The sequence below is a fragment of the Scophthalmus maximus genome, chromosome 6 (genome assembly GCF_022379125.1).
Source record: "Scophthalmus maximus strain ysfricsl-2021 chromosome 6, ASM2237912v1, whole genome shotgun sequence".
Classification (NCBI taxonomy): domain Eukaryota; kingdom Metazoa; phylum Chordata; class Actinopteri; order Pleuronectiformes; family Scophthalmidae; genus Scophthalmus; species Scophthalmus maximus.
In genome coordinates this window covers 11,616,823-11,630,765 of record NC_061520.1, presented here as the reverse complement: position 1 = coordinate 11,630,765, position 13,943 = coordinate 11,616,823, and the positions used below count along the sequence as shown (strand labels likewise).

General features: G+C 43.1%; 1 protein-coding gene across 1 annotated transcript in view; it reads right to left on the bottom strand.

The window, feature by feature from the left end:
• Positions 1-13,494, bottom strand: part of uba7 (ubiquitin-like modifier activating enzyme 7) — a 31,675-nt gene extending 18,181 nt beyond the window's left edge. The window contains exons 1-20 of the mRNA XM_035631518.2: positions 13,313-13,494; positions 12,725-12,893; positions 12,268-12,402; positions 11,914-12,020; positions 11,729-11,819; positions 11,382-11,508; positions 11,137-11,237; positions 10,911-11,036; positions 10,590-10,754; positions 10,350-10,454; positions 10,161-10,241; positions 9,532-9,687; positions 8,708-8,873; positions 8,369-8,565; positions 7,788-7,852; positions 6,083-6,287; positions 3,902-3,976; positions 2,637-2,838; positions 2,452-2,543; positions 683-775 (exon numbers count right to left, since the gene is read on the bottom strand). Coding sequence (XP_035487411.2) covers positions 683-775; positions 2,452-2,543; positions 2,637-2,838; positions 3,902-3,976; positions 6,083-6,287; positions 7,788-7,852; positions 8,369-8,565; positions 8,708-8,873; positions 9,532-9,687; positions 10,161-10,241; positions 10,350-10,454; positions 10,590-10,754; positions 10,911-11,036; positions 11,137-11,237; positions 11,382-11,508; positions 11,729-11,819; positions 11,914-12,020; positions 12,268-12,402; positions 12,725-12,893; positions 13,313-13,350 — 2,496 coding nt within the window. The 5' untranslated portion in view covers positions 13,351-13,494. The remainder of the gene's footprint in view (positions 1-682; positions 776-2,451; positions 2,544-2,636; positions 2,839-3,901; positions 3,977-6,082; positions 6,288-7,787; positions 7,853-8,368; positions 8,566-8,707; positions 8,874-9,531; positions 9,688-10,160; positions 10,242-10,349; positions 10,455-10,589; positions 10,755-10,910; positions 11,037-11,136; positions 11,238-11,381; positions 11,509-11,728; positions 11,820-11,913; positions 12,021-12,267; positions 12,403-12,724; positions 12,894-13,312) is intronic.
• Between the last annotated feature and the right edge of the window lie 449 nt (positions 13,495-13,943).

Genomic DNA, 13,943 nt, shown 5'->3' with positions numbered 1-13,943 from the left:
ATTCTAATTTTCTTCCTCTAAATAATTTAATTTCGTTGTACACATTTGAAGACTTTCAACCGATTTAATGCATAACAGCAGTGTGCTATTAATTGCATCGTATTGATTTTGCACACATTAACAGGCATATATACAATTTTGGAAATATATCTTTATACTTCAATTTACAGTACATATTGCCGAGCCCTTGGTTAGGGCTTGTTGTGTAGATATGATGTATGCACGTGTTATGAACAGCCCTTAATGGGAGAGGGCCAAAGGGTGAGTAATGGGTAAAGGTGATCCCAAACAAGATGCAACGTGTGGTCTCTGTATGATTGCACAAGGGTAACCCTCTTTTGTCTCCCCCCCTGGCTCAGCAGCACCCATCCCCCCCAACACTCCATGTCGGCAGCAGCGGCAGGTACAAGGCCCGGCTCGGGTGTCACCTCCCAGGCGACAGGTAAAGTGCTGTGATTAGTTCTGCTCGCGGGACAATGGGTGAGCAGGCTGTTTCTGTGGCTTTAGGGCAGGTGTGTGCAGCAACCAACTCAAAACATGACCCCAAGGGAGGGGGGGGGGCAGTCTGCGACATTTTTTTCTAATCTATACCCTTGGCTTGATCTCTCTCATTTTGCTTTATATATATTTTTTACCCGTTATAGAGATTTTGTCAGATGATGCATGTATTAAAAATGAGGACCTGGAGGCGATCTTCTGTAGGGATGTCATAGTTCTCTGCCCTCAGGTTGGAGGCAGCCACAATGTAGTCCACGTGGAAGTTGCTGTCGTCATCCTGTGCCAGGTGAGATGTTAAACATGTATCAGTCACCCTTATGTAACACTCTGAGGTTTGATACACAAGAACAAAACGTATACACACGAATCAAAATGAAAGGCAAATACACTGATTTGAAATTAAAAACCAAGTTACTTTCAATAGGTTTGAAACTTCACATTCAGTAGGTTCCTGAGCAGAACTGCCCGGAGGCCTGGCATCCGCTGTGATGTGGCTCTGAGTTTGCCCGCTGTGGTGCTTTGAAGGCTTTGTTGCTGTGTCCCTTAAATCGCTCTAACACATGACTCGGTCACCCCATCAGAATGCAGTGGAAATCAGATTTCTTGCTGTGATGGACATGGCCAGTGAGGTCATGCCTCTGCTACTGAGGCTGTACAAAGGCGAGGAGGGCGACTGTCACTCAGGGATGGCTTTAGGGATCGTGAGGAAGCTCCGAGCTGGCAACCTGATGCCTCTGAAACCCTCCTACACACATTCCATCTATCAACAGCACGACCTGGGCACGTAGGGATAAAAATGGAGGGGGATCTCATTTTTATTCAAGATGACATTTGATATGTACCTGACTGACCTCATACACCTTCATTACTGCTTCTCCTGAGTCAATGAATTCCTAACAGAACTTAACAGAACCTAATTCAAGCTGCCTGAACCTCTGCAGCTGAGGTAACTCCATCATTCCTGGGTAGCTTTTAACACTTTTTACTCTCTCTCTTAACTTCGAGCACCCTACATCTGACGTAAAAGTTTTCATTTTTCACCTTTCAAAATCCATAATAGCTTCAGGCCACCACTTCTTTGAACCGCGTCCATATTAAAGGTCTCAATTGACCACAAACACCATGAAGTTAAAGAAAGGGCTTGATAAGAAGCGAGGGTTTTAATTATTCCTGGAATTCACTCAAGTGTCAGTAGCTCGGCAGCTAAACAGAATAGGTCAGATACATGACTAATTTCCCTGAAGGAAGCAAGTGTAACTCTCTGTTGTATAACACAAATCCTGGCAGCTCTGCACCTTCCTGTTTTCATCTCTACACTTTATATATGTATAGTTTTGCAATCCATGTATTTTTATGTTTGTATGTCTTATATTTTTCTATATTGTAGCGCTGAACATGATGAACTTCCAGACAGTCCAGAGCGTGATGACTTGTTGAGCGGGGGTGTGAAGGACTGTGACGTGAGACTGTCGTTGTCACACAATGAACGTGTTATAGAGGGAATCTGCCTTGAGGGTTAAGAGTGTGTCACTTCAAAGACTCGGTTTGACACCGGTGAGGGGAGTATGTCTCTGGCCCGAGCTCTCAAGTGCACTGCATTTCACCAAAAAGCGTAATTGTAGATCTCACATAGGCCCATTTAGAAATAAATCTGTTCCACGGGAGTTGGTTGAATGAAATGTTCTTCCTTTTTTTCTCTAGGATGTACAGTTCCAAAATATACATCTTAGCTCCAAGGTGTTATCACGGTGAACACAGAATACAATCAAGCTCTGTTTCATGGCTGTGTTTGGCAACAGCTCAGATTCAGGTCACTGAGGACCCCAAAGAAACAGACATACTCTGAAAGCACCTATAGATTTGAGTGTAGCTCCCTGCTAAGCCTCCGCTGCCACTCTGTCTGTGGCGTCCGCATGTGTGTGCAGCAGAGCTTTCACTACGCTCCTGCCCTACCTTCTCAAAGTCGACGGGGTACATCTGCATGACTGAGCCTTTCAGAGAGGGTGAGGCCAACGCTCTCTTCAACATCTCAAGTCGAGCCTTTTCTGTTGCAAAGATACAGAGAAAGTAAACAAAAGATATCCTGGCAATATCCTGAGGTAGTAACAGAAAATAAAAAGCGAGTTATAGCAGCTCACCTTCGTCATCACTTTCCTTTTCCATGCTCTCCTGCAGTTCCTGGTCATTAACATGGATCGTCATGGAGGAGTTGGGAGTGAAAGATGACACGCGGACTTTCTCTAAGATTATTCTGATAGCGGCAGCATCTCTCGTCCCTCTGATGCAGTAGATTTGTCCGTACAGATTAGCTGCTGCCACCACATACTCCATATGGGTGGTCTAAAACACAGCATGCAAATATAAACTGTCAATAATAATAATAATCAACACATCAATGATCATCATGGAGACGGCACTTTTCACAATTAAAGAAACACATTCTAAATATATTGCCACACCAAAGTGTATTATATATTCATAAGGAAGACAGAGCTATAGAACTGTAAACATACAAAATAAAAATAGTTGATTTAAACTGACCTGGCACTTAGTCCTAAGAATAAAGACAGTAAAGTAGTGGATTGAGACCAAATTACTTCACACAAAAGGTAGTTATAACAAAAGCTAATTTCACACACACACACACACACACACACACACACACACACACACACACACACACACACACACACACACACACACACACACACACACACACACACACACACACACACACACACACACACACACACACACACACACACACACACACACACACACACACACACACACACACACACAAACACACTCACACTCACTTGGTGGAATAGTGAAATCACTCAGTATTCTAACCTTCACTGAAAATGTCGCACTGTCTGTCAATGGTGAGAGCTTAAGAATAATTTTACAACATTTCAGACAGATGAAATGGCAAAAAGAAATTATAATGGAGACAAAAAGAGATGGCAGGAGCTGAAATAAAATCCTTGAGAGCAGAGATAGTGGAAAAGTTGAGGTCAAATGAAAGAGGTAAGCAGATTTTTATTACGAGAAAATCTTGAAGAAACAATCCCACACTGGGAATTGTTAATCTCTTACTGCTATCAGTGCAACATAACAACCCTCTGAGTTACAGTATGGTCAGTTTAATATTGGCTAATTTCCCCTTTTGTGACTTAATGTGAGAGCATTGTTAGTGAGATTATTATCTGCCTTTTATTGTCCATAAGCAGGTTAAGTTGCCTTCACAGATCAGATAAGAATCCAGTATATGGTCAGAGTGAGGAAGAGCCTCTATCAGACCAGATAAAGAAGGAATGTGAGTGATCGTCATCGAATACCCTGGCATGTTTCAGTCACTTCCTGTTCACAGTTTGAGGATTTGGACCAGAAAACTACTCACATTGTTAGGGTCAAAGGTCAGTGGGTGAGGGCATCTCTTCAATCCAGACCAAAAGGGTAGCCCAGTACGGGTCAACTAAAGAGAAGCAGCAGAAAATCCCTTTATCACAAATGTCAAAAGCTGTAAAAAAACAAAAACAAAACACAGATCCGTTCAATCACCTCTATGATTGAACTGAAATAGCTCAGCATATTTTATATGAAAAACCAGTGAGAGCAAACATTTCTTACCACATAAAAAAGGACCAAAATCATATTCCAAATGAATTCGACAGGATTGTCACACTATCATAACACAGCATGTCACAGTAAAATACCTGATGAACCATCCCCAGTCTTTAAGTTTTCTGGCACAGCAGGGGGTCTGCCAAACGTCGAGACTAATATGGTTATCAGTTGTGTGTTGACTACACAATTTGTATGTCTGATAAAGGAACAAAGGGGCCGAGAGCTTTGATGTTGCCAAATGGACCTTATGCTGGGAAAGAGAGAAGGGTCCTGCTGGTGGTGCCAGTTTTCACTGCAGGGCCCAAAAGGCACCGACAACATTCTCCTCTTCACAGACAGACTGCATATGGCCTGCAGGCCAAACAGGCCAGCGGCAATGCTTTGTCTTTAAGGAAGGTTGATCTAAATCAGAGGTCTACAGATAGAGGATATCTCATGCTGTACATATTATGGTATATATACCTTTGAGGCAAATTTATGATTTGTGATTTTTAGATATGTGATTCAAATACAAGGTATTTTTCAAAATCAATTCATCATTTAGTCAATAAAATTCCCCAAATAAAGTAAACACACAATCACAAATCATGATAGACAACATTTTCATTTTGGCTTATTTAAAAACAACTGGTATTAAATTGTTCATGACACAGAAATAGCAGAAAATCCTGACCAGCTTGAATGATCCATCAGTGAAAAATCATTGACTTCAATTCATTTATTTACTAGTTGTTGCCCATTTTACTAGTTTCAGCCAATCTTCCATGGCTTTATACGCTTTCACTAGCAGTGAATGAGCCACTCACTGTTATTAAAGGGAAAAAGAAAATGAATAAAGATGCACTATGAGCGAACATCATTTGTTGACATTGACAATGTGAGGCCTTTATTTTCTAAGGTAATTTTAGCAACATCCAGACTCACATTCTCTTTAATTTCTTGCACATGGACTTGAGCATTGTGCATCCATGATCCGAGCACGCTATCTTGTTTCAATCCAGCCGTTGTTAAATGTGTCATGAGTTTAAACACAGATGTGGAACCAGGTCCACTTCTGCGTGGAGGCTCCCGCCCAGCAAAGTAGCCGTTATGTCGACTGTGTGGTCACCTGTCATGCTCGTGTACCAGTATTTGTCAGATTGGTTTGTGACTGTTAACTGACATCAGCTGCCTTATCGTAGTTCCTCAGAAACTCTGTGGTCAAAAGTGACTTTACCAGAGCAACATGAAGTAATTACCTAATAGGTTAATAGGACAAAGAGAAGTATGAAAAAAAGAGAGAAAAAAAAATGCTATAAGCATAACAGTCAGAGAGTTTTTTCTATGGTGTGTTGCGATGATGAAAATGTAATTACATTTTCTGGATTGGTTTAATGCTCATCGTAAAAAACACAGTTAATCTTCATAAGTCAAAACAAAAAAAGCACTCTTTCTATATTGCCACACAGGGAATTCTGGATGAAAGTCCTCCACTGTCAGTGGAATCTCTACAACTCTGCGAGGACATACATCGAGAGTAGAAACGGTCAGTTTCTGGACTGAGACTGGGGAAAGTGAGGGTCTGTTTGGGTTGACACTGAGCCTTGCTCGCCACCCCCCCAGATGTGACAGCAACATGTGACATCACCGTCTGCATGCCTCACCAGATTACAAACCCTCGGAGCTGCTGCAGAGATATTTATCAGCAATGGTTCAGATTTCAAGCAAGGCTAAAAGTGAGCCTGGGAAAAAATATGCTGCTTTACATTGCATTCAGTGAAAGGGAGACGAATAAATGATGAATGTTTTAGTGGCATTCCTATCAAGTGCCAATGCCACTGCAGTATTAAACAAATTTGTACGCAAAAAAAGACCTTGTGCCCGCACACTTACAACAGTGCCCCTATGTGTCCAGAAACATTAATTACAGCTTTAAGATATTTGGTTGTTACTTTTTCCTCTTGTGTGATTTTACCTGTTCGGGAGGAAAACAGTGCAGAAGCTGGCGGATATCGGTGTTGTAGTGAGTCTCCCATTGGCAACGGGCCCAGCTCACACAGTCCTCCCAGGTTGTGGGACGTTGTCCTCCACTGTTCATGTCCTCCAGGCTGCTCCACACCCCCCCGAGGATCTCTAGGGCCTCTCTATGTCCAAGAGTCCGCTCCACGAAGCCTGAATCGCTGCAGGAAACAGTGCATCAATTCCTTTAAGATTTATTGACAGACATACAGTTTACAGAAGGTAGTAATCACTAACTGTGAACAAAGACAAGACAGGACAAGAATAGTAATTTTCATTATTGATGTCTAACCTAAAGACCTCAAGAAGAAAAGTTTTACTTCTATTTTTTCCTGCGGGGAGGGCTTGTTACGTGTCACAGTATCTGGCCGAATATTCGACCTTTTAGAAGGGAAAATTCTGAAAGTCCTCATGGGAAAATATTTTGCTCTGTCAAGAAGAGTCACGGGAAACTACACATCTCTCTGTAAGTAAGGGAGTAGTCTTGTTAGCAACTCAGAGGGAATTCCTCTGATACTTGGTTATAGTCTCATAAGTAGGGAAATTATTGTAAGTTTGTGTGCTGGTCAGTGCAACGCTATACGCATAAGCCTAGACAGTTGTTGGGCCACAATCATTTACCAGCTCACAGTATGAACAATTAAGGGATCTGCCTCTTCTGCCTGCAGTTACACCCAAACAGGTCTAAACAGGAACATTTCGAGCCGTAGTTCTGCTCAGACCATGACCGCTCCTTTCCATAACCTCATCAACCATGACTTCACATTTACTGGACAGCAATATGTAGCTGACCTTCATCACTGAAAGTTCCAAATGTTGGTTTTTTTCCATGACTGCACAAGAGTCTGGCTACAGAACACTACAGTAATGGCTTCTGAGGGAAAAAAGGTTGTAAGAGTACTTCTAAACACGCAATATTCGCATATTCGCATATTCGCATATTCGCATATTCTTATTTCTTAACCTTGGCGTAATGTGAGAAATTCATTGGCTGTGTGAACTGGAAAGTCACAATTTCTGCTCTTGTCATGGTTTTTGTTCCTCTATAAAAAAACAAAAACAAGACAGTGTAAGTGCTCTACAATGAGGGGAGATTATGATAGATCTCCCCAAAACAAACAGAAGCATGGCTGGATTAGAAAGGCTCCGGGGCTCAGACGCAGGTTGTAACTGGGAGCTCAGATCTGCCACTGATGTGCTGTTACATTATAATTAGGTCAATGCTTTGACGCTAGGTTCAGCATTTTTCAGTTTATCTTTCGGTTGATATTTCTAAACCAAAAAAGCTTCTAATTAGCTGAGAGGCTTGATCCATTATTTGGATAAAGAAAAACATTAGAGCTGTTGTGAGAGATACTTTACAGAGTGCAGCCTTCGCAGGGCAGACTGTTTATCTCATTTTTTTTACTAGAAGTTCACTGCTGAAAGCCAACCGCAAGTTTATCCTGTTTGTAAAACAAAATAATGAGCTCGAACCACTTCATTAGCCCTGGAATGCTTTGTGAGAGGGCGGAAAAGCCTTGTAAAATGAGCAACTAGTAGTCATTATGTGACAGCAGATCGGCAGCAGATAGGTATGTGTGTATGTTCCGCACATTTGCTGCAGGCACATTTTACTGTTAAAGAAAGTGAAATCACACGAGGATGGTATCATATCTTACCTCAGGAAGAGATTCACATTTTCAGGGGTTTGTTTAAACAGTCCTTCAAACTGGTCCCTGGCCCACTGATAGAATGACAATGCCAAGTTAGTGTAAAGAAATTGTGCACATAAAAACAAAAACTTTTATATCGTAATAAAACCCCAAAAGCAGTCCAGTAAAATATTTATATTTTCTAATTCTTATGGAGAGTGTCAGAGGTGTGGATTCAATTCTGATCAATCTTCAGCCGCACTAGCGCCCTGACTGTATCAATGCCAGACTGAAATATCTCAATATACAATAAATTGCCATTAAACATTCTTAGTAACCAGAGGATGAATCCTATGATTCATTGACTTTTTCCTCTAGCACCATAAAAGCTTTGACCTTGGTTTATAGTGAAATATCTTGACAACTATTGGATGGATTCCATGAAATCGCTCAAAGCATAGATGTCCACCCTCAGGATTAATTGGATTTACTTTTGAGATCCATTAACTCTCATCTAGCGCCCCCGTCTGGTCAGAATTTCATTCATTCTTTGGTTGTATTGTGGTTTGGTGAACACCGAGTTAAATTAACTTCAGTCTACGTCCAACCTGAAGAGTGTGCTGGATGCTGTGGGGGAAGTTCTTGAGTGTGCAGAGTGGGATGTCATCGTCAGCATTTGTGTCAGCAGGTCCGTAAGAGGTCGTCAGGTGAGGCACCACCACCTGAGTATGACCTCTGCTTCCCAGAGTTCCTCCCTCCAGCAGCGGCCTCTTGTGCTGAACACAGCATCCATCAAGATAGACCCCTGTGCAGCAGAGAGGGGTTCAACACTTAACTTTTTCTTTTCTACTTTTGACAGAATTTGCAGTCAACTATTCATTGTAAATGTACAATCACAACTGAGAGCCTAATATAAAGATAATGAAGACAGAGTAAGTGTCCCTTACTGGCTTCCACATTGTCAAGGGCGGCGGCCACTCCATTGAGACCCATGAAGAAGTCATACCCATACACTTCCTCACTGTCGGGGTCCAGGCGATTCTGATGAGCCGTGATGTTCATCTGTGGGTTTATCTCTCGCACCGCTTTGGCTGCAACTTCCGATTTTGGTTTCTGTTTAACGGACAAGTGAGCAAATGGGCAGAGTGAGTGTGTGTGTGTGTGTGTGTGTGTGTGTGTGTGACATAATATGTGAGAGCCATGTAGGAAAGATCAGACACAAGCAGTGGTGAAAATGAGAGTAGGAGGGAGCTAAATATGATGTAATATAAATATCCAGGTTTGTTATTGAATCGTTCTATAAAATTAATCCAAGAAATCAGAAAAAAACACCCACTGAAGACATCTTTTGATGTTAATAATGCATACAGTATGTTTACTGTACTGTCGAGACCATATTCTGCGTGTCTCACTACTTTTCTATTATGTAACAGTAGAACCAGCACAATTCTCTTGAGAAGTTCAGAGCAGTTGAAGATTTTTGTCAACATACCAACTAACTGTGCTAAACTGTGTCACGCAAGTTGTTTAGACGTTGGTAGACATGAGAGATCACGTGTCTGATATACTGAACAAATACAAATGGTGGAAACATGGCAGCTATGTCAGACTGTCAGAATTCCTTCTTCTCGCAGCCTGTCTCAACAGTAAAGCCATGTGTCTTCCCCTCTGAACCAGATCCAACAAGAGCCATTTAGCTTTGATGGCATGTGAGATTCCTCACCACAGACAGGAGGCTGTGATACACTGTACCGTGTGTGTGTTTTCTCACCCCGATATCCTGAGACCTGAACAGGAACTGGCGGTTCAAGTTGGATCTTTCTATGAAGTCCATGTCTGTCACAGTGATTCCCCCCTCCTCTCCTGCACCGAGCCCAATGAGGGCAAAGTTTTTGAGAAGCTCACAGCCAATAGCCCCAGCTCCGACCTTGAAAGAAGACAAGACAGAGGGAGAGTCATCACAAAAGAACGGAGAGTGCAAGTGAATGCCACCAAATGTTAGCACCTCTGGCAATGTTGAAAATACTTGAAAGTGTTGAAATTTCAACATTTCTCATCTCGTGAATGACTTGTTTCACTGCCTGATGTTTGGCGTGAATATTTAACAGTGGTTAAAGAAACAAATGCAGGAGCTGGACCTGTCAAACGCAGGCGCACAGCCAGCAAACAAGAGTAAAAATAACACCGTCAAAGGAAACAGGGAAAGGGCTCGGCACCGGCGCGTGGCCCCCGCACACCAAGAGGTCAGCACTGGCAGGAAATGCCACCAGAATCAGCCGTTTCCTGCATGTGCCAGCATTAACACCAGACCAGATGAAAGGGACAACACAGATGGAGCTCCTGACTTCCAGCGTGGAGAGAGTGTGTCCCCTGCTGGACAACCTCTGAACCGGTCCTCACCAGGAAATACTTCTGCCGCTCGAGCTTCTCCTGGAAGGCTGACCCAAACACAGCAATCTGCCCGTCGTACCTCGTGCCTTTCTGTGAGAGAAGGGAAGAAAAAAAACCTGTTCACTTGCAGCCGACCCCGCTCCTGAGCTCCTGTTTGATACATTGGAAATGTTTAAATTGAAGAATCTCTTCACATACTGCTGAAAAGAAGCTCTCTGCCGGTTGATTCTCCCCCTGAGGGAGGCACTGCAGTGCATCAAAGTATAGCCACTGCTGAAGAGGCGTAAATTTCCTACTACATGCCTGCAGGAGCATGACAGAGTGCACAGACCAATCAGCTATATACATCACCACCACACAGGAAGTCATATATATAATATATTCATAATGTGTTATGATAGTACAGTGAGCGTGCTCCATCATAACCTCTGGCCTCACCTTAATAACTTCCTGGGCAGCAAGGCCTCCAATAAAGGCATTGATAGGAGCCAAGTCACCCTGGGCTGTGCAGGACAGTTTCCGCACAGCGATTTCATCCAGCTGTTCCAGCTGTGCCGCTGTATTCAGCTCTCTCACCATGGCAAGCAGGACATCTGCATCCGACTATATGAGATCGATCCACAGCAATTAAGTTGAAACAACACGGTAAACAATCACTTAACCATCTACTACATCGCCACAGCCCCGGATAACTTGTTCTTTCTAATTCGGTAAAATCAATTGAATATTGGCTTCGATGATCCTGTAACCTTCACTGACCTGAGACCAACTGCGAGGGAGTCGCTGTTCTTTCTTCACAAAGCCGTGGAGAGCTTGGAAAGCCAAGTGCAGGGTCTTGTGCCTTCCATTCAGTTCATCATCCAAGAGAGCCTCACCGAGCGGTTTCTGCAATTTTTGTTGCGGTTATTTTTTCAACTGTACTGTACTGTTTTATTTTTCCCCAACTGAGATATAAAGCAAGTTCAAACAAAGTGTAGCTACTTACAAAATGTAGCATGCAGGGCTGTTTAACCTCGGTCACTACTCCACCCCGTCGTTCATACTCGGAAAAGGCTGAGGTGTCACCAATGCCGAAGGAGTACGGGCCTGTTGATAAAGTCAACGTACTGTTAGTGAGATAAAGCTTTTACATTCATGAAATGTCATGTGCAGTCGCTGGAGTGTGGCTCATGACTACACTGTGTTGAGGAAATAAACTTTAAATAAAAAAATTTAAAAAGTAACACTAACTGCGGACTGTCAACTCCACGGGGCCGATGCTGTTGAGCTCCTTCATGCCGTGGACTTCAGAGAAAGAAACTTTAGTGCCATCTGAAAACAAGTGCTTCTCATTTGTGCAGACCACTCCTGGGTTGTCCTGAAATACAGACAACAATGATAATGTAAGTAATGCTGTTCAAGTATGCTTAATCTGTACACTTTTACAAAAACCTGTTACAGACAGTTGGGACTTGGGAATAATTCAAAATTTGTTTAAAATAAACAATTTTTTGCCCACAGGTGTGAACATTGGATGGTTAGATGAGTTGAACGACATCTTGAAGGCCACTAACATTAAACAAATGAAAGCATATTACCTTAGAGATACTGTATATCATCGCAGATACAGGCGTCTCTCCATCCTGGTCCAAGACCTCAAACTCCTCCCCAAAGTCACAGAACAACTGACTGCAAATTAACCACACGTTTGGTTTACTTCTTTCTCAACCCGCATTCGTAAGCACATCCAATTAAGTTCTGACATTGAATCATGCCCACTCACCCACACAGCCCCTTGGTGTCTGCCACAATGAACTTTATTCCTCGCGAATGGCAGAGATCACCGAAGCGTCTCTGATCATCCAGTGAGGAGTCGGTGAGGACCACCACCTGAGGAACGACAGTGTTTTACTCGCTGTACGTTACTTGAATGTTCTACGCAGGATGATGTGCCGTATGTTCAGAGTTTGACACTATAGAAGGCTGTGTCCACATGCATCTGCAGAAAGGGGGTCCATTTTCTCTGTGCTCACCCAAAGGTGGAGTTTAGCAAGAGCAGCAGGAGGAGGAGATAGACACGACAGCTTCTCACTGAGGTTTTCAACGGGAAGCACCATTAGATGTTCTAATGAAGTACCTGGAATCGCAGAAGCAGCTCCTCATCCAGCGGTCCATCGTGGGCTGACACGCGCACATGCGGGTTTAAGTCTGACAGCTGTTGGAGGGAGCAAGTGGCTCGGTTCTGACCGAGATTCGCCTCCTTCAGGAAAAACTGGGGGGGAAATGAAATCCCAGCTTGACAAATATACTTAAGGCGCTACAGGTCCGACGGCCCGCTTCTTCCGCAGCCAAGGCCAAGGAGGAACCAATTAAGTTGTGTGATACAATCATTCGTTCAATTTAGACAATCATTTCATTATTTATGCAGCATCCAAAGTAAGATCTAAAAGGTTTAACAATAAGGTACTTTAATAATAGCGTGTCATTATTGTTGTCATTAAGGCAATTGGAAGGTTGTTCGTGCTCTCTTCAAATACAGTCTATGAGTTGCATACAGCTTGTCCTAACGTAAAAACAGATTTCACAGTCCGTACCTGGGAGGACAGGTCGGTCCACCCTGTGTGCCCCTCGTCCTGGACAGTGACCGACCTCACTCCGGACAGGATCACATTCTTGGCTATCTCCACCCCGAGGCCGCGCACGCCTGCCACGAGGACGTCGGCTGTGGCCATCCGCTGCATCGCCTCATGACCCAGGACATACCTGAGGAGAGGAGGTGAAACAAAGGGCCCAAAGTCATCGCAGGGAAACTATAGTCTAGAACTGCAACAGCTAATCGATTGATCGATTAGAAATCGACTACTAAAGTAATCGCCAACTATTTTGATGATCGATTAATCAATTCAAGCAGTTTTTATGAAGGAAAAAAAGTCATAATTCTCTGATTTCAGCTTCTTAAATATGAGTGTTTCCTGGTTTCTTTGCTCCTCTGTGACATTGGACAAAACAAAACATCCTTTTGAGGGTTGGGGAAACACGATCGGCGTTGTTCACCATTTGATGACATGTCATGGTTCCAAACAATGGATCGATTAATCGAGAGGAAAAGAATCGACGGGTTGATCGATAATGAAAATCATCGTGAGTTGCAGCCTCGTCGGTGTCGGTCGGTCTGTACTTACAGCTGCCTGGAGTAGAACCCCTCGTCGATCTCTGACATGTTGGGGCAGTGGACAGGCTCCTGACCGATCACACCGAGAACAGACCGATCAGACCGATCAGCCCGAGAACAGACCGATCAGACCGAGAACAGACCGTGAACCGGGTGGGACCAGCGATGATCTGTCATCGGTTTAAATGAACAGAATTTCACTTTCGTTTCTGGTTTGCTGTGTTGCCGAGACGTGGTTTTCTGGATTTGGCCACTAGATGGAGACTCTGGGTTGGAAGATCTGAGAGCGACACTTGATTTTTTCATTATGTAAAAGCTCAGTCGCCGAGAACCAGTTTTCATTAGAACTGTTCTTGTAAATAACTTCAGTTGCCAGAATGAATTGTTATTTCAGTTGGAAGCTTGACAGGGCAGACTGCAAAAAATGTCCATTTCACGGTAGACATTTCTGTTATACTTCATGGAAAATAGAATTATTAAAATATTTTGTATGGTAATATCACTGTTTTCAACAATATGCACTGTACTTCAAATTGAATTCATGACATGATATTGTGGCATGTTGAATATACAATATATACAATAACTGTCAATGCACCTCCATCATGCAATACAGCAACACACAGTTGTAACTAATAGCT